This window comes from Prionailurus viverrinus, chromosome D3 (assembly GCF_022837055.1).
Source record: "Prionailurus viverrinus isolate Anna chromosome D3, UM_Priviv_1.0, whole genome shotgun sequence".
NCBI lineage: Eukaryota > Metazoa > Chordata > Mammalia > Carnivora > Felidae > Prionailurus > Prionailurus viverrinus.
Window position 1 is genome coordinate 75860920 of NC_062572.1, and position 20370 is coordinate 75881289.

Below are 20370 nucleotides of genomic sequence, written 5' to 3' on the forward strand. Positions count from 1 at the left end.
AATTATCAGTGAAATGCAAATCAAGACCTCAGCGAGATACATTTGACATCTTATACTGACTATATTGATACAAATTAAGACATTTGATGACACCAAAGGTGGACAACCATATGCCTCAAGAGTAATCTTTGAAGCTGCTGGGAAGAATGTGAATTGGTAACAAACTTCAGAAAACAATTTGGCACTATCTCATCATTTTGAACATTTGCATAACTCTACAACCAATTTTATTCATAGATATCTACCCTACAAATATCAAAAAAAAGTGATCAAGAGTGCATCAAGATGTTCTGGAAGGTGTGCAGTTCCCAAAAAAATGGGGATCAATCCAAAGGTTCATTAACTTAGTTATTAACGAGATAGTGCGTAAATAAATTGAGGCATATGCACCACCAGCAGGTAGAATGAACTAATGCCACATGTAACAACATTGACAAAAACGCATAATACCAAATGGAAAAAGTAAGTAGCATAAGACAGTGTAAGAATGTCACTTTTTTTATACTGCTCCATCAAGTAAAATCAAACAACACATTATTTAGAAATACATATATATGTCATAAAACTACTTCAAAAGATCAAGAGATATATAACTCTGGCAAGGAAGATGGGGGATGTGGGTAAGAAAGGAACTCACAAGGAGAGGCAAATGTTCTGACACTGCTCTGGTTCTTATGTTGAGTAGTGGATCCAGAGTGTCTCGGTTCTACCATTAAGTTTCATAATTTACATATGCTACATGCATTATTCTGTAGGTGTCAAGCATTATATGATACAGTATGCTTTGAAATATTTGATCGGCATTAGACTCAAAATAAAAAGTGTATGGGTGGAAGGGATTCAGAGACAGCCAGGATAGACAACAACTGACAAAACTCTTGCTTTGAAGGAGGGCAAGAAACAGGATGGTGGTCAGAAGGGAATGTGAATGAGAGCGAGAGTGTTTGTTTAGTTTGTCACGTTTCTGTTTTGTTTTTAATTATGAGATATTTCAAGCATAGAGTTGTTAACCATAACATTCTATCATTTTCCCCCTCAAAAATAAAGCATTGCAGATACTGTTAAAGCACTCTGCGTGTCCTCCCCCTCCCCAAAGGAGAGTTATTGTATTCCATCTTACTTTTTAACTGAGAGTTACTAATGCATGCCTAAATGCTGAAGGAATTCTCCAGGAGGAAGGAGCAACACATGAGTGCTGTCCACTTATATCAACATTACCTACCAACTCACCAGCAGCAAAGCACATGCTTTAAGGAGTTTTCCACCCAGTGCAGATGGGTCCATGCCTCTCCCCTTTCAGCACCCTTCTGAGGAAGAATACGCAGAATACTCTTGGGTCATGGAGCCAAGTATTTATTACTAACTGTCATTGATGTCAAGTTCCAACCCATACTGACAGCATTACCCTAATGCTGTAACTAGCTGGTCTAAGCAAACATGGAAGGAAGGAGGAAGGAAGGAAGGAAGGAAGGAAGGAAGGAAGGAAATGAGGGAGGGAGGGAGGAAAGGAGGGAGTGAAAGAGGGGAGGGAAGGAAGACCGGCTATTTTTAATTCAACTTGAACAATAAATATACCAAAAGAATGGCAATAATTTTCTTAACTAAAATGGACTAACATGCTGGTTCGACAAGTGACTCCCAAGAGTGAACAGCTGTAAGCTTCATTTTGTTGCTAATCAAAAGTAAACTGATGGGGCGCCTGGGTGGCCCAGTGGGTTGAGCACCCGACTTCGGTTCAAGTCATGATCTCATGGTTTGTAGGTTCAAGCCCCTCATCAGGCTCTGTGCTGACAGCTCGGAGCCTGGAGCCTGCTTCAGATGCTGTATCTCTCTCTCTCTTTCTCTCTCTCTCTCTCTCTCTCTCTCTCTCTGCCCTTCCCCAGCTCACACTCTGTTTCTCTCTCTCTCAAAAATAAAGAAACATTAAAAAAAAAAAAAGTAAACTGACGATTCTTCCCCCAAGGCCATCTCAGACAAAATACTATCAAATAATAGTGTTTCGGTCTCAGACACAGTATCATATAAATCAAACCACCCACCTAATGTTCACTAGCAAAGACAATCAACAACATCTCACACATGTGCCACTCAATACCTGACTAGAAGTACTCGATGAATTCAACAGGTTTAACCAAACTATCGTAACATTGACTGGTAATAAGAACAGAAGCTATAAGAAGCCTAAATAGTGCACGATGACCGTCGACCGCCGAATAAGAAAGAAGAGTCCCCTTCGCCTGGTTCTTCCACTTCCACTCTGCGCCCTCTCTGAAGAGAACTGCAAAATCAACCTACCACTTGCCTCTGAAAATAAAAAGCACTTCTATGGTACTTGGTTCCTAAAAAAGCAGCGGATATCACAGGGCAGTTGAATTAGGTCTCGCAGTTGCTTTTGGAAGGTACGGTAGATTTTCAAGTATTAAAGTTATAGAAAGTTTCACCAAAAAAGAGCAGGGGCCCAGTATGAATGCTCCCTCCCCAGCGGGCTAAAGTTATAGATATCAAATAAAGTCTACAGTCAGTTCTCTGACTGCACCACCCACACCACAGCAACACCATCTCTCATCTGGATTTCTGAAGCCTCCCAAAACTGGTTTGAGCCACCCACACCAATTACCCTTGAGGTCTGCATTCTGGGCTGCAGTCAGACTGTTCCCAGGCACAAATCTGACTGGCAGCAAGCTGCACAGGTCCCCTGTTGCTCAGCCTGGCAAGGTCTGGCCCCTACAACACTCCTCCCCAGCCTTGCTCAGACCATGCTCTAACCCCCTCCCCAACCAGCTCTCTCTGCTGGAACCTATTCCTCCCTGCCCACTTCACTAGCCCTCCATCCCTTACACCTCAGTTCAGATGTGCCGGCCTCAGGGAAGCCTCTCCTGACTGTTGAGCTCGGTCAAATGTCCTGTGGCAAACTTGTCCAATGCTCAGATGTGGAACTTGATATTTCTCTGGTTGATTATTCAGTGAATGTCTGTCTCCCACATTTAGACAATGCAGAGCATATCTACCTTGCTCACCATTTTATTTCCAGGACCCAGCATGGTATCTGACGCACGGTGGATGCTCAATAAATACTTAGTTTTAAAACTAAATGAATAGCTTTACTGCCCATAAGGTTTAAGAATAAATATTTAAAAATTCAGGCATGAAAATAAAAAAGATAACCATGCACATCTAGTGCCCTTGAAGTAAATGAGCACTACCTATAAATCCAAAACTTTAATTTCTGCTCAAAAAGGACAAAAGGAGTATAATTATCATTGTCTCCCAAAGAATCTCTGGTCCTATATGTGAAAGTGCATTCGTAACAGGGCACCTGGGTGGTTCAGTGGGTTGAGCACCCAACTCTTGATTTCGGCTCAGGTCATGATCTCACAGGTTTGTGAGTTCAAGCCCTTAATCCAGCTCTGCGCTGACAGTGCGGAGCCTGCTTGGGATTCACCCTCTCCCTCTCTCTCTCTGTCCCTCTTCACCTCTCTCTCTCTCTCTCTCTCTCTCTCTCTCTCTCTCTGCCTCTTTCTGGTTCACACTCCTTCTGTCTCTCTCAAAATAAATAAATAAACCTAAAAAAAAGAAAGAAAGAAAGAACATTGATAACAAATACTCTCCCAGGTTCCATTTTCCTAAATATTTGAATCCATTCTTCCTTTATAGTCAGGTAGAGTACACATGTACACAGTATTTCTATGCTGCAGTCAGAAATGTGAAGTCTGCATTTAGTTATATTTTTTTAACGTTTATTTATTTTTGACAGAGAGGGTGCACACAGGGGAGGGGCAGACAGAAAGGGAGACAGAGGATCCAAAGCGGGCTCTGCACTGACAGCAGAGAGCCTGATGGGAGGGCTGAGACTCAGGAACCAGGAGATGTTGACCTGAGCAGAAGTCAGATGCTTAACTGACTGAGCACCCCTGTACTCAGTTATATTTTAAAGTATCTTTCCAAGAGGTCTAATTCTATATTTCAACACCACTTATTTTAAAAGTACTTTATTGTTGAATCGGTATAGAACTTTCACCTAACAGGTGCAGTATCATACTCACTCTAATTACAATGCTAAGGTTGACATTTATTCTTCTTTACATCACCACAGCGTCTAGCACTGAGATTTGTCTTGATTCTCAAAAACATTTACTGAATTAATGAATGAGTAAATGAAACTTAATAATTATTAATAATTCTATGTTATTCCCGTGAAATACATTCACACTGGAAAAAAATGATATTCATTCATCCCTTTCACTTTCCAAAGTTTTCAAAATTCTTTAAACAATCAGCCCTTAAACAATTATGGATTTGTTTTTAAGTAAAATTAATTAAATTAACTATGGGACATTTCTCACCTTATCTAATTCTACCAAAATTGCTACTAATGAAAGTGGGGCAGCACAAATGTTCATCCCACATACAAGAAAGAATTCTACATAGGTTGAAAAGATCAACTGAATAAGAGGTTAGTAAGATCAGGGGAGAGTAAGGCACCAAAAGAAAATAAACCTTGTGGCTAAAAGTAACCTGACAAAGAATCACAGTGCCCACAAGAGTAGAAAGACAATCAATGGTTTGGGTCACCAGTTAGTACACAATGATGTTCAAGAAGGCACACAACAAAGAATGATTATTCAAACAAGGACTGAAATTGATATTGTTTGGTATTCCCTTTCAAAACTACGAAACTTGGTTACGTATGAAATTGTTTAGTAAGTCTTCAAATATTATTACCACTGATGACCAAAACATTTTCCTCTTTTGAGTTTAAAGTTGCAGCACTGCAAAAGATTTCTACCATGAATCCCTTATTTGTGAAAGTAAAGGAAAAGTTTTGGGGGATATGTAGGTTCATAACTGACATTCTTAAAAATGGATCTAGAATATTCCCTTATAAAAATCTTGTTTCAGGGCGCCTGGGCAGGTCACTCGGTTAAGCGTCAGACTTCGGCTCAGGTCATGATCTCGCTGTTTTTGAGTTCGAGCCCCGCGTCACGCTCTGAGCCTGGAGCCTGCTTCAAATTCTGTGTCTCCTCCTCTCTCTGCCCCTCCCCTGTTCATGCTCTGTCTCTCTCTCTCAATAATAAATAAACGTTAAAAACATTTTTTTTTAAATCTTGTTTCTACAATGTAGCAAATACAATCATGCATTAATAAAGTCTTCCTAGGGCACCTGGGTGGCTCAGTCAGTTAAGTATCCAACTCCTGATCTCAGCTCAGGTCATGATCTCAACAGTTCGTGGGTTCAAGCCTCACATCGGGCTCTGTGCTGACAGTGTGCAGCCTGCTTGGGATTCTCTCTCTCCCTCTCTCTGCCCTTCGCCCTCTCTCTCTCTCTCTCTCTCACTCTCCCTCAAAATAAACAAACTTTAAAAAAATTAAAAAAAAATAAATTCTTCCTAAGCCTATTTCAACCATCACTTTAATTTTTGGCTTCTTGTGGAAACTGAAAACACATGCTAGACACGGAAATCCTGGCATGTCACAGAGAAACAGACACGTCAATCTGAAATCATCAATACTTGAGGGGAGAATTGTATTTACATATATTTTTCCTATTTGTGATGTAATTACGATAGATTTTAACTAAAGGTGATTCTGGCCACTTCATGATGTTCTTACAAACACTATGTAAGTTTTGGCTAGGATCACAGTATATTTGAGAATGTTTTTTAAATACATTTCTGAATGTATTATATAGCAATAATAATTACCACATTTCCCTGCTAGCTTTTGAATCAAAAGATGTGGCACTGGTAATGGTGATGGCAGTGATAATAAAAATTACAATGATGAATTCTTGCAATCTGAAACTATTGTTAAGTATGGCATAAAATCCCCTCTTAAAGTTTAAAGTTTCCTGGAAAGTTTCAAATTATTTTTCCAGCTTTAAGATGTAGGCTGTGAGGTTCTATCACTTTGTCAAAATGAAGCAGCTATGTACCAGAGAACACTGCAAAAGAATCTAGATTTCCAGAATTCCGCTAAATAAATAAGTTTCTCCACAGCAGCTAAACTTCCACTGCTGAATGATATAACAGGAAGTGTCTGGACCCGGGAACATAAAAACCTTGATTTCCATCCTGACACGACCATTAAAAAACACATACTTTTGGAAGGGACTGGATTATAATCTCTAATAGCCCCAAGGAAATCCCCAAAAGCAAAAAAGAAAAAAGAAAAAACAAACAAAAAAAGGCATCCGAAATAGGGACACTGCAGGTTGAAGTCACTGTGGTTGTCCATACCAGAGCTGATCCCACAGCAGAGCTGAGGAGCCTCTCTTTTTGGAGATCTCTTTAATCCACCCTTTGCAACCTTTGCAACAGCCTTCCTCTGTGCCTGCTTCACAGTGATCATGACACAAAATGCTCAGTCCCAGTGCCCCCAGGTCAAAATGCTATTCCTCCCCTTCAAGGCTCAGACTTGATTTGTCCATGAAGCCTTCATTATTCTTTTCCCTCCCAAAGAAAGAATTTGTCTTTGTCTAAACTCCCACAACGTAAATGGTACTTGCCTTTTGGGCACTGAAGGCTAATTCTGTATGTGGTTTTCTATCCTTTACTGTCAGAATATATGCCCTCTCAGGGCAGGAACTATCTCCCATAAATCCCTCTATGTCCCATAATTGCTAACACAGGGGGTTGAGCATAGCATGTACTAAAAATATCTATGAGATCAACCATCAATAAGAATTTTGATAGGTAAATAAGTAACTAGCTAGATAGAAACAGCATTCTCCCTCTATGGCCAACATATTAAAACCCAAGGGGTAAAACAGAAGATATGCTGTTAAGTCTCCAGATAGTGATATAAATAAATTAACCTTTCTAAACCATACATTATCAATTTTTACTCTTCTTAAGTGGATATAAAAGTAACTACTGACAAGGTACACCAATTTGCATGTTTTCATGTCTCGCTCTTCAGCATTTCACACAGCATTAAACTGTAGTGTCCAGAACATTTCAATATCCTTCTTCCTACAAGATAAGTCTTTTCCTGGTTTAACTGTCCCTAAATACCTTGCATTTAAGTCTTGGCTTGGGAAATTTGAGATTAAAAACCTTCCATTTGGATGCTTTGCAACTCAGCTAACTACCTCAAGAGGGAATGTTTAAATTAATGGAAGATTAAAGCAAGGAAGAACATTCTAAAAGGTAATAGGGCTTTGTCACCACCTCCTCTATTTTATTGGGAAAATAGTCTTTTCCCAGGGGGCTGAAAGTTTATATGCCAACCATCAGTCTAGGTTAACTATTCAAAGTTAAAAATATTAGAGAAAAAAAAAGTTTGTAATGGAAATGCTGACATGCCATGAAGTAAGGAGGCATTGGCAGGTGCTCCTGTAACCCAGGGTCATAATTCAATCAACCTGTATTTTGACGTCATCTGTTTCAGAAAAAAGCCAAATGGTTTATGAACAGCTCCAGAAACCCTGAGATTAAATTACAGCCCTGATATTTAATCATGGGTCTTACTTTGTTATTTTTAATAACACAATACATTTTAACAGTTATTCGTCAACTGCCTTAGCCAAATTGGAACACGTGATGACAAGTGAGGCGGATTATGATGTCTATCTCTCATAATCTAAATTTTTATTATTTGTTCAGAAATGGTAGATTATACACTTTTTCTTCTTCTTAAGAAACATACAGTTGGTACCCACGGATTGAGTCCAAACCTTAATTAAAAGCAGCATGGGGTCCCTGACCAGCGGGTCAGGACATCTGTATTTGTGTCTTATTATAGCCAATAACCAACTGTATGATTTGGGCAAAAGACATTTAATCCTCCCAAACCTTGGCTCTTTACCTAAAAAATAATAGAGCATCTCCAAAGTCTCTTGTAAATCCAACTTTCTATAAATTACTTAAAATCAATACTGTGTACTTTCTTTGAGGCTCCCTGAGGACCTAATGTAAAAATGTGATAGCTGAAAAGCTGAATTTTTAATTCAATTAAAATGACTGATCAAAAGGCATTTTAGTACACGAGAATTTGTAAGCTAGAATTTTTAGAGGCAATCAGCAAATGAAACAGGTTCTTTAAAAAGTAATGTACAAATACTGCTGAACGTGTGAAGGGTTGTTTGCAAAACAAATCAATACAGGCCCATCCAACAATGGATTGCAGTTAATAAACTACATATAGTAATTACTACCAATGGCAGTCTAGAAAGTCATTCATTAAATGTTAATTGTCACACAAAAGTACAAAAGCATCCATTTGAACAATCTGGTGGCTGCACCTTTAAATAAAATACTTTCTTACAGTCCTGAAATTCATCCATATTAACTGATTTTAAACACAGCTGGGTATTTGATATGCTGATTAACTAGGCCTTTATTTATTTTGGAAATGAAAGTAAATATGACAACCTTTCTCAACACTTTTGCTATTCCTAGGAGTTGGACATAAATATACGTATATATACACACATATATATACGTATACATGTATACACATATATATACATATACATATATATGTGTATATATATGTGCGTGTATATGTATATATGTGTATGTGTATATATACGTATATACATATATACATATATATGTATATACGTATATATATACTGCTTATAGCAAAGTGTTAACCAATCTCCTCTAAAGACTAGATTTGTACTTCTCTCTCATAAGCATTAAGAGGCATATGGTTCAAAAGTACCTACCTCAAACACATGTGCAAACCTTACTGTTGAGCTTAAGTAGGCTCACAGATATAGCAAATGCATAACCCAAGCGTAAGTTTAAAAATTTGGTGGTCCATTTTGAAAATTTCCTTCCGACTAATAAGAAACCATTAACGTAAATAACCTTTCAAAACACACAACCATATGATGTGCTTTATTTTCTCTAATACTTAGTGCTATCTAATTAGCTTGGAAGAACACCTGGTCATAAAATATAGCTCATAAAATAAGAAAATAAGGAAGGGGGGATTGGTTTGGTTTTTTGTTTTGTTTTTTTTTCTGTTTCTACCTAGCTTCATTTTGATGCTGTGTCTGTGTAAGATCTGACTTACTCAACATATAGATTTATATTCTAAAGGTTTGGCCAAGAACATTTTGGTTCAAGACTTGTAAACTGAAGAACATTTCAAAACACACCATGTTCCTTATTAGGCAACTTGAGATCTGTTATCTTGGCTTATGGGAACAGATCTAAATAGCATCATAATACTAAACGTTGAAAATCACAGGCCTGGGGCCACCAGGACTCAACTCTATGCCTTGGACGAGGTTGCAAACTTCCAATATAAAATGTAGTTTACCATTAGGAGTAAATGTTTGATCTGTAAAGCTTACAAAATTACTTTGTTTATCATAGCAGATGAAAGCAAAAAGGAATAATTTTAAGCTCAAAACAAAACTGTTTATATGACAGTCTTTACTGCTCCATGATTCTCAGCATTTAAGACAGATTCGAGCAATTAACAGCATAAACTTTCATTACATACTTCTATTATATATGTTTATGTGACTTCGCTGTTCATCTGTTATTTAAGTGATTTCCTCATTACAATAGTAGGGTAAAGATAATTTGCTGATGCTGTCAAAAATGTTAAGCATTTCTGTCTCAACAGATCTTGGATCCCCACGCTTGTTTAATGCATTTTATTTACTTAAGTCAGTGTCAAATAGAGTACTGCTTCTTCCTTCTGAATTTAGAAAATGTAACATTTTAAGCACATGTCTGGTAATAGACACATCAAAACTTCAAAACTGCTTATTTTAGTGATGCAGATGGAGTTGAGGATTATTGTTCGTGAATGAATATTAAGTTTCAAGGATCTAACAATGAACTGCGAAACTTTTTTTTTTTACAGTTAAAAATAGTAAATCTTCATTTTTTAGATATTAACAGAGCAGGCTTGGGTACCTCCACTCTTGGTTTGATTAGGTACATTAAAAATAACTGAAAACAACGTATTTTCACAGGCACCCGGGCACACTGTCGATTCACAATAGAATGAAAGCACAACTTTGAAAAGATCTACTATATTCTCCTTGTAATAAGAATAATAATAGCAATAATAAAGAGACACACTAAGTCACATTGAAATCCAAAATGAATTAGAAAGCCAGCTTATCTGGACACTAAGGCAAGAAAAATATCATGGTTTATATCATTATCTTAAATATGGTTTTTTAAAACTGCTTATCTACTCTAAAGATCAGGAATAATATTACATGCCAAACCTCAATAATATATTCTTATGTCTACAAAATCTTGAAAAATAATCTATATCAGACCATGTGTGTATGTGTGCAAAGGACACTGAGTTAGGCAGACGTGAGCTTAAAACCTAATTTATTACTGGCTGCCTTGAGAGCATGTCATTTACCATCTCTGAATCTCAGTTTCCTCATCTATGAATTGAGTATGGTAACCCTTGTATCTCATGGTTCTTGAGAGGAGTAAAAATGTATAATAAATATAAGTCGCAGAGCGCACCACTTGACATATTAAGCACTTGTATTTTGTCAGTGTCAGGCCCATCCATACCCTATTATTCTGTCTAATATCTTGCAAACAGTCACGGGGGAGCTAAGGTAAAAGAGAATGATCAATAATCCAAAATTCAGTTCTAAACCTTAAAAAGCATTCGAAGGGCACAAGCACATACGCAGAAGCAACATCAGCACACAGGGTATAATCCTATAGCTTATTATGCAATACAAATTAAGGAAAAACATAGTAGTGAAACCAATGTTAGTCCAATAAAGGATGTGCAGAGCCATAAAGAATTAGCAAATCAGAACTTGTTTTTTAGAATAGCAAATAAAGGCAGAGGTTAGAACCTCCTTAACTTGGGCCTCAGTTTTCTTTGACTGGACAATGAAGACAATGGACTGTATACTAAAAGAGGTTGCTATCCCCAAAAGTCTGTAATTCTAATATAATGGGTTTAATGCCCCTTTACTTACTTTTAAACCTATTTACTTAGTCTGCTGCTTACAAAAAAGCCATACCACACTTGTGAGTTGTACTACAATAGTAAGGCTGTTTGAAACACACACATGCACACACACACACACACACACACACACACACACACACAAATACAGATACACACAATTAAATAATTCTACCCCACAGATGCCTTTAAGGGGAGAGCAATTATTTTTCACACTATAACCATGAATGCAAACAGTTATGGATGGAAATTAATTCAGGATGCTGACCATTTGAATTTTCTCTGTGATACAAAAACTACCCACTGGATTCATTTTTTTTCTCACTGAACTTACTACACTGATGTGTCATTGGGTGTTACGTGGATATAGGTTAACTAACCTGCATGAACATTAAAAAATGTTTGTCTTCTTCCAAAAATGACCATGACAGGGATGTAGTGTGTTTTACTTCTGCTCTTAATTGTTCAAACACCCATTCATTTGGCAATCTTTCACAAACACTGAACACCTAAGTAAAACTAAACAGTTACAGGGGGGAAAAGCTCAACTTTTAAACTAAGGGAGGAAGATGTAGTATCCATCATAGACTAACTGTAAATACATGTAACAGATGTGACCAGGGCTGTTCTTGAATATAGATCATTTTAGTGGCCCAACTTTAAAACTACTTTTTAAAAAGATGCCAAAACCAGTATGTTTATCTTTTGCTTTTAAAAGATTCAAAGGTAACCAAAGAAACTGTATTTTTTGTTAGAATAGAAAATTAAGCCCCGTTCATCGATAAATTATAGACTTTAGGTGCTTGTTTGCTTTTTCTTTTGGTAACTTGGCCATCTTACTTTTTAATGAGAATAATTTTCCAATCATCCAGGCATGTGTATCCTTTTAGCTTGTTTTAAGAGCAATGATATAACGGATATTAAATCCCTTTGTATAAGTTACCATATAGGTTACAACTATTTCTTAAAAATAATTCCAGAGCCCACCAATTCATTCTGTTAAGGTCATCGAAGCTCTGAACCATCATGGCTGAATTGTTTTAGTGCTCTCTGCTGAACACCTGCAAACATCAAACAAAAACTGCAGGTCCTTTCCTGGGTTGACAAAAGCCTTTCATGTGAAAAATGCTCCCTGGGAATGTCAGGCTGTAGCTCAGGTTACATTCCATTCTCCCTAGCAGCCTCACCATTTCTTAAGGTGGTAGGAAAACCCATGTTTGAGAAATGAAAAGATTAAAGGGAATATGACCACACTTTATATTCATTCCCACATTGCAAATCACGATGGAGCATCCTATATTAATCGATTCAAAAGCTATTGGGAACTTTAAGTATGAAATATCACCATGCCTCACTTTGAAGAAATACAGCTGGTTTTGCAAAGATGAACAAACAGTTCACTTACTTACAGTTCAGATCTTTGTTTCTTAGACCCAAGTTTCAAAGCTACCCATGAAAGTCACACCTGAGCCCACTCAAGACGAGTATTAACCTGAAGTAAATTTAGAAAATTATTTTTCTGTCCAAAGTTTCCTAGCTCATCCTTCAGTTAAAAGGCAAAATGCAGTTTTCTTGATTTTTCTACCTGATGTTCTTTAAAAGGGATTCATCTTTGTTGTGGAAATATAATGGAATGGAAATATAAGCCATTTTTTTCACTAATAGCCCTGTGTTCAAATATGTCTTGAATAGATGAGAAAAACCAACACTACAATCTGTACTCCATATATTATAATCACCATCACACTGCATTGGATGAGTACCCTGCATTTTCAATTCAGCTGCCACCACAAAATAGCCACTACACTTTTTTACCTTTACAAGCAAACATTTGGGTCTGAAAACTACAACTGTGGTACAACGTAACTCAAAGTTCAACACCTTAAAAAGAATCACAGTATATTCATTAGAAATATCATACGTGACAGGTCACTAAGGATGACGTCTCTGTCTGGGTTTGTGTGTGTGTGTGTGTGTGTGTGTGTGTGTGTGTGTGTGTTTGGTGTGTGTGCACATGTGCGCACGTGTGTGTGTATATATATTTGTCTTAAGAACTGTGTAAGTTCAATACATAATCACTTACTAAAACGCATTAATACATATTCATACTTATCCAGCCTGTACTCTCTGTAAACACTTAAACATCATAGCAAGGACTTTATTTAAATGTGAACACAGAAAAGGGCCCAGATGCACAGTTGTCTTTTTAAATGTAACACAATTTCATGCTTCTAAATCACTTTGCTTTATTAAACCATACCTAAACTGATACACTTAAGTTATTCCAAATGTGTCAGTTTTCACAGAGTGCAAAAGAGTGTTTTTCACTTTGAAAGCAGACTATCTCTGGGCCTTTGTGACATAATCTACTTTTAGATTTAAGCTGAATACACGTTTTCTTAAGTAAAACCATGAAGAAAATTGCTGTCAGAGATAAAGTCTGTTACTGTTTTGATACTAGCATGAAATATTAATTTGCCTACAAGAGATTCTTGCACTGATCTTTACTTCAAAGTTGTGTAGAGAACACAACACCAAAATTTGGAAGACAAAATACCAATACAACAACAACAACAACAAAAATATTAAGTCTGTAAATGGAAAACATAACAGGGTCCAGGCCACTAAAATACAAATATACTGTCAGAAGTACTTTTAATCAAGGTGAAAAGTACTGAAAAGATAAAATATAACCATAGGAAGCATCTTATAAATTATAAACATATTACTTAGCCTATTGGGGGCCAGAAAAAGGAGACGTAACTTATTTGGAAATGAGCAACTTTTAAAAGCCACTAATTTTATAAATGCATCCTAATTACACAAATCGCAAAGGTGAACAGATTGCTTTCATTGCCAGAGCATCAGATGAAAATTAAGAGATGTGAAATGATATTCAATAGTTAACAGAAAATTCCACTGGCACCTCGCAGCTAAAAGATGTCAACATTTACCAGCCTGACTTAAGAATGGTACTCTGTCTAATGTACTGGTATTTACCACTGCCAGAACTCCTAAAATACTACAGCTGTTTAAAAAGTGTAAGTGGATTTAAGCTTTAAGCCTAAAGGATAGCAGGTAACCATGGATGCCTCCTTTCTATGTGAAATTCATTGGACAAAAATATATATATACATTTTAAGTAGTATCATATTTTCAGTTTTCACTTTATAAGAGACCTTCAGGGAGTCCCCTACTAAAACTCCTCCTTAGAAGCCAGATAATCATTGCGCACACAGATTCCTTTGTGAATAGCGCTAACGTCTTTTTTAAGCATCACCCAAAGACCTTTCATTTATAAAATGTAAAAGTCCTTGCAAATTTGAAACTTTAAATATAGCAAAAATTCACTGCATGAGGAAATGCTTAGAGGACAAAAAATAGCTAAAGCATCAAAAAGAATGCTTTAAAGAGAAATGAATTCATATTTAGCTCTCAGATTAGCAAGAGGCTCTCTATTTACAGCAATGGTTTACAATGCAGCATTCATCTGCAAAGTAAGTGCTCACTTCTTTAAAAGGGTTAATTATACATAGTACCTAATAATTAATATTATTTACGAGGGATTTTCCCTTTTTTTTGAAAGTTAGATTTTTCCCTCTATTTTCAAATAGGGAAATAAATTAATTTTCCCCGTGTCAACACTGGCCTTATCTTCACATGTTTGATTACAACTGTATTAGAAAATTGCTTTTAAATTAAGTAATGGAATTCTGAGACAATTTCCTTGATTTAAAAAAAAAGGCCTAATTTTAATTCTGCAAAAGATAACATTTTGTGTAAGTTATACCACTGATGGACAGTGAAATAACCATATCATTACAGGCTACAATTTCAATGACTTTTCCAGAACACTTCAACAGAGCCAAAAATATACAATGAGTGAATAAACAGCTAAGAACATTTAACTACATGCTAAGAAAAGAATTTACATACTTGAGCCAGTAAAATGTCCACTCGCCAAAGAAGTTGGTCCATTTTTCCCACTGCTCACAGGAGGTGAAAACATCTAAAAGAAACAAAGAAATATTACTGTTGAAAAAAAGACATTTGTGCCTTCAGAGTTCGTCAAAGATCTTTCAGACTCTTACCAAATAGCTTAAGAGTTTACGTTAAGGGTTCATTTTAGTAAAATACATCACCATCCAACTTAAAACTAAAACAAGCATAACATTACCAGTCACCCCCCCCCTTTTACCACTCTGTTCTTAATTTTTCCTCAGGTTCATTAGACTGCCAGCACTAGGCAGCACTGGTCCACTTTAAACAAACAGTCCCCATAATGTTATCAAGATTCAGGGTGGAGGGCAGCGGCCTCTCCAGAAAACACTAGTTTTACAAAGGAGAAGAAAAAAGTTGTTTGCTTTATGCTGAAAACCTTGGCCATAAACGTGGCAATGTCCATTTCCATCCCGTATAGGATTTGCCTGTCATATGTGAACCCAAATAAATATAAAAGTGCCACCTGCACTAAATTCTCATTTCGTCTCTAACATGAGAGCAATTTGTAGCAAGACTCTCTCTCTCTCACTCTTTCTCACTCTCTCTCTCTCTCCCTCTCTCACTCTCTCTCTCTCTCTCTCTCACTCTCTCTCTCTCTCTCTCTCCAGCATTTATTTCGACCCTAATTGGCTTCCCTCTTCTTCGACGTATCTAGTGGATAATGCGCACCTTCCCTGAGTCAGAGCCTGCAAAAAGCAAAGGAACGAATGGAGAAAGTGCAGCAAGCAGAAAGGGGGCTACAAAGCTGCCTAGGGCTACGTTTCCTGGCAAAACTTCCGAAAGCCATTTCTCCAGAAGAAGGTCCAGAAGAAGCAGCAGCAGCAACAGCAACAGCAGCAGCAGCAGCAGCAGCAGCAGCAGCAGCAGCAGCGGAGGCGGCGGCGGCGGCGGCGGCGGCGGCGGCGGCAGCGGCAGCAGCAACATGAAAGAGCCCCACTTAGAAGGCGGTTTGGATTTTATTTGTGTGTTTTGTGGATTCTTTTTATTTTGCTTTGCAAATGCATCTTACACCAAACTCTCTCGGCATTAAAAATGAATGAATTCCCCTGCCGGGTCTGGGACTTGATTTGGGAAAGGGAAGCAAAGGGATGCAGGACCAACTACAGCCGTAAAACTCCACAAGTGTGCAAGTTTTGCTTTGTGCTGATCTCACGACTGTGAAATGTACCAACCCGGTCTAAAGGGTTCTAAAGAGTGTGTGCCCAGCACATATGCACGAGTTTTCAGAATCCTAGAAAGAGATGTAACTAATACGTATCCAAAGCATCATCAATTTAGAACTTTAAGAGACAACTGGGTCTCCTAGTTGCTCCTTTCCATTTGCAGAAAAACAAAAATAAAAGGAATACTGCGCAAAGTATTAGTACTCTCATGTCCAGGTAAGGCCAAGTTTTAGGGTGGTCTGTTTGTCCTTTCATTTGGGGGGAGGTTCCATTATTTTGAGGGTCCGGTGGGTAGGGAATTCAAGGCAAGTAATTTTACACTCTGGGAAAAAAAAAAAAGCCTGAATCGTCCATCACACCCAAAAATTGTAGTTAAAAACTTATCAAAAAGACCTTCATGTTTGCCAAAGATTCAGCCAATTAAAAAATTATTCCTGTCCTTTAGATTACTATTGGTTTCTAGCTGAAGTGTTTGGGTTTTTTGTTTTGTTTTGTTTTGTTTTTCACAGCTGTTGTTAGTTTCCACCGTTCTTTCTTACCGCACTGAAATCCAGTAAATCACTCAGCTCTTTGTCCGTCCCTAAGGCAGCCATTCGCTGTTGGTGATGCATTTTAGCAAAATCACACAAACCTAGAAACATGGAAATAACCGCAATCAGAAAATCCAGTCCCAATCCTTGGAGAAAACACAATCGGATTTTTGGAGACTGGGGGGGTTGGGGGGTGGGGATGTGGGGGCGGGCGGGATTAAGGCGGAAAGGAGGGAGGGATGGGAGAGTTTTGTTTTTTTTTTTTTAAGATGGAATAGGCAGCAATAGCAAAAAAAAAAAAAAAAAAAAGCGATACTGATATTGTATTTCCAAAGAGACGATCAAAACTGGTAACATCCACTATAAAACCAAATCCGGGAAAGGAGGGGAAAAAAAAAAGCCGCTCTTCAGCGCATCATTTTATGCAACAGGAGGTAGAGCGAGAAATGAATGGATCACAGAGAAAAGAGAAACTACTCAGAACGATCCGGTCTCAACTTTCCCCCCCACCTTCCACCCCACCCCCCTCACACACACACACACACACACACACACACACACACACTCACACACACGCACGCACACACACACTCACACACACCACTCCCCTCTGCATTTCAAAGTAGCTATAAAGAAATTAAAGATGAGCGTCTCTGGAGTGAAAACACGTCCAAAGGGGGAGGGGTGACAGGGTCGGCGAAAGGGGGGAGCAGAGTGGAGGGTCGGGTCCTGTAATTGTCCAGCACCCTAATTTGTGAAAGAAAGGGTTGTAGAAATTAAAGTCAGGCCCTTGGCAAAGTCATCGGCCCCTCCGAGTGGCATGACTGGGGAGGGGGGTGGGGGGGAGGTAGAGACGAGGGGGAGGGAAGAGGCGCGGGAGGGGAAGGGGTGTCTCTTCTGGGAGCGCCGGGAGCCGGGAGCCCGCGGCTCGGGAGGCGCGGAGCCGCGTGCGGAGCCGCCGAGCCCCAGCCCCGCGCCGCCCGGCGCATCAGCCCGCCGAGCCCCGCCGGCGCCCGTACCTACCGCCCGCGCGCGAGAAGGGGCTCTCCGTGCACCGCCGGCGCCGAGGCGGCGTTCATGTCTAACCACTGCCTCCACCACCACCACCTCCGCCTCCTGCGCCCGCGCCCGCTCCTGCTCCTTCCCCGCCGCCGCCGCCGCCGCCGCCGCCGCCGCCGCCGCCACTACAGATCCGCAGACACACAGCCAAGATCCCTGACTCTTAACACCAACTCTCTTCTCCGGGGAGGGGAGGGGACGAGGGAAGGGGGGAGGGGGAAACACGCCGAGGCGCACGGAATTGCAAGTTCAGCAAAGAAATGGGTGGGGGGGCTCCGGCGGGGAGACGCGGCTCGCTCGGGTCGGGCTGGCTGGGATGCACCCCACCCCCCCCCCGAGGGAAAAAAAAAAAAATCTCAACACCTCCCCCGCCTCGCAAAAAAATACAAACGAAAATTCATCGAGCACCTCATTTTCCCTCAGATCGTCAGTTACAATCTGAAGCCTGAACAGTTCAGTTTTTGCCCGTTTCATCCATCGGAGGCACTTTGAAATTTATTCGAGTTTACATCCCCTCACTTCTTTCTTTCTCTGACTCTCGTTCCCTCTCACTCACACATCCACACACAGCAAAGCAAGTTTATACTAGGCTGCAAATACACGTGATGCAAAAAGACTTTGCCAAGAGGAACAATATTTTTCTTTTCCATATATAAACCAAGCCACATTTTGCTGGGGAGATTTTCATTTCGGTACTTTTGCATTGGGGGCGAAACCTAAATTGCATACTTTCTTTCCCCTTCCTTTCAAGTCACAGATTAGTATAGCTGCAAACTTCGCCAAAAAAAAAAAAAAAAGGCAATTTTTGAGGGTGGATGTTGTTTTGTTTTTACACTTGAGTTCCTAGCCACGCTAAGTCCCCGTTCGCCAGCACTTGTAAGTTTTGAATTCAACATTTACCATTACAGGCCTTGCATGCTCTTAAAACATACTTTTTCACATCACTTTTTAGGATAAAAATTAAGCTTCATAATTCTATCGTTTCGTAATAACAAGCGTGCTTTATCCAGTATATGCAACATACGCTATTTTAACGTGTGTTAAAATACACATTCCAGAAACCCTGTTATTGCTAGATGTGCTAGTACATACACAAAATGCATGCACACACTTTTTCCCATTGGCAATTATTTAATAGGTTGTTCCTTTTGTTTTAATAAAACATTGGGATCGACATTTTAAAAATTAAATTCAATTACAAACAGTTTACTCTGACAGCAAATTGTAACGTTACCTTAAATGGCCACAAATATGCTCACAATATTCCAAGGAAAGTGACTTTAAAAAGAAAGACAAAAATCTTCTGCAAGTACTTAGTATCTCACATGTGTATCCCCCAAAAAAGTATTTTAACTGGTACTCAGTTCTGCTCCAGGGATATCCACAGAATACAAGATTATGCACCTGGTTCTGGTTTTTGCATTTTCCACCGTAAAACTGCAACAAAATCCCCTCCCCCAAAAAAGAAATCATTAAAAAAAAATCCAACAACTTTTTCTTATTGTTTATAAAAAAAATATCAATACAGGATAGTTAGAATTTTTCCTCAAACAAATCTTGTTGGTGGTTTTTTTTTCTTCTCCTCTTATAAAGTCTTAAACTTGTTCCAAGTTTAGAGGTGTCTCATCATCATCATCCTCCTCCTCCTCATCATCATCACCATTGACTCCCCAGTGGAGTCACATTGATAATAATAGGTTTCCCTGAAAGATACATTGTAATCCATTCACATCCGGGCACTGCGGGCTTATAAAGAGAAGGCGCTGCGGCCGCGGCTGCTCCTCCAGACAATGACTGGGGAGGGGCGGGGCGGGAGCGGGCGATCATAGAGTAGTAAACACGGCGCCTAGAGAGGCGCCCAAGATGGCGGCGCGTGCGGGCCACGCCTCCTCCGGGACCGGAGGCGGGTGGCTGCGCTCGGTCGGGTGTCGCGCGTGGGGGCTAAACTGCCAGGGCTCATGAGGTTGGGGCTGTTCCCAGGCCCAAGCGTGTTCCTGCGCGCTTCTTCTTGCTCCCTTTGCTTGGTCTTTCCTGGGCTTTTGTTGTTGTTTTTACTCAGAAGTGTAGTTTCTAAGTAAATGAAGGCATTACACGCCACAGATTTGCGCAGGGGAGTCAGATCCCCTGGCTCACCCTGAGGGAGGCTGGCCTCAGCAACAGAAAGCCAGAGCTCGGATTCTCCCGCAGTGTGGAGCCAGTCCTCTTAGCTAGCCTTAAACAGCGTGGGAAAAGGCGGCTGTACCAAGTTGTAGATGCCGGGCTTGAAGAGGTATGAGGGTGCCCTCCACCACCACTCCCCACCCCCCCCCAACACACCCCTTTTTTTTTTTTTTTTTTTTTTTTTTTTGACCCTGGAGGAGTGAGAACTTCCTAAGTCCAGAAAGTCTTCACTTGGAGAAGACTTTAGGTTATAGCGTCTTAGACAAATCGAGTTTGTACCTTGAACCACTACTGACTCAACTTCTAGTTCTGGGCGAGCAGTTACCTTCTCTAGCCTGCTTTCTGGTCTGTGGCATGCAAATCGTGATCACCTTCCGAATTTCCTGAGTTAAAGGGATAAAGATGGAGTCACCAGAGAAGAAAATTTCCCTTTCCATCTCTAATTCCAGCTAAACTAACTGATATCACTAATCTAGCCCACGGGATTTTAAATGGAGATTTCTCTATTCCACCAGTGTAATTGTACTCCCACCGGA

General features: G+C 39.5%; 1 protein-coding gene across 15 annotated transcripts in view; it reads right to left on the reverse strand.

Moving 5' to 3' along the window:
- TCF4 (transcription factor 4) overlaps nt 1-19095 on the reverse strand; it is a 351095-nt gene extending 332000 nt beyond the window's left edge. For 6 of the 15 annotated variants that reach the window (XR_007145686.1, XM_047826990.1, XM_047826977.1 and 3 more), the window contains exons 1-3: nt 18909-19095; nt 16625-16716; nt 14857-14929 (exon numbers count right to left, since the gene is read on the reverse strand). Coding sequence is in view for 14 of the 15 variants with exons in the window: in XM_047826990.1 (XP_047682946.1) it covers nt 14857-14929; nt 16625-16696 (145 nt within the window). In the remaining variant the exon portion in view is untranslated. Of the gene's footprint in view, nt 1-14856; nt 14930-15385; nt 15405-16624; nt 16717-17638; nt 17758-18082; nt 18164-18908 lie in introns of those variants that run through there. The other 9 variants (XM_047826976.1, XM_047826969.1, XM_047826979.1 and 6 more) reach the window with 7 other exon arrangements.
- Between the last annotated feature and the right edge of the window lie 1275 nt (nt 19096-20370).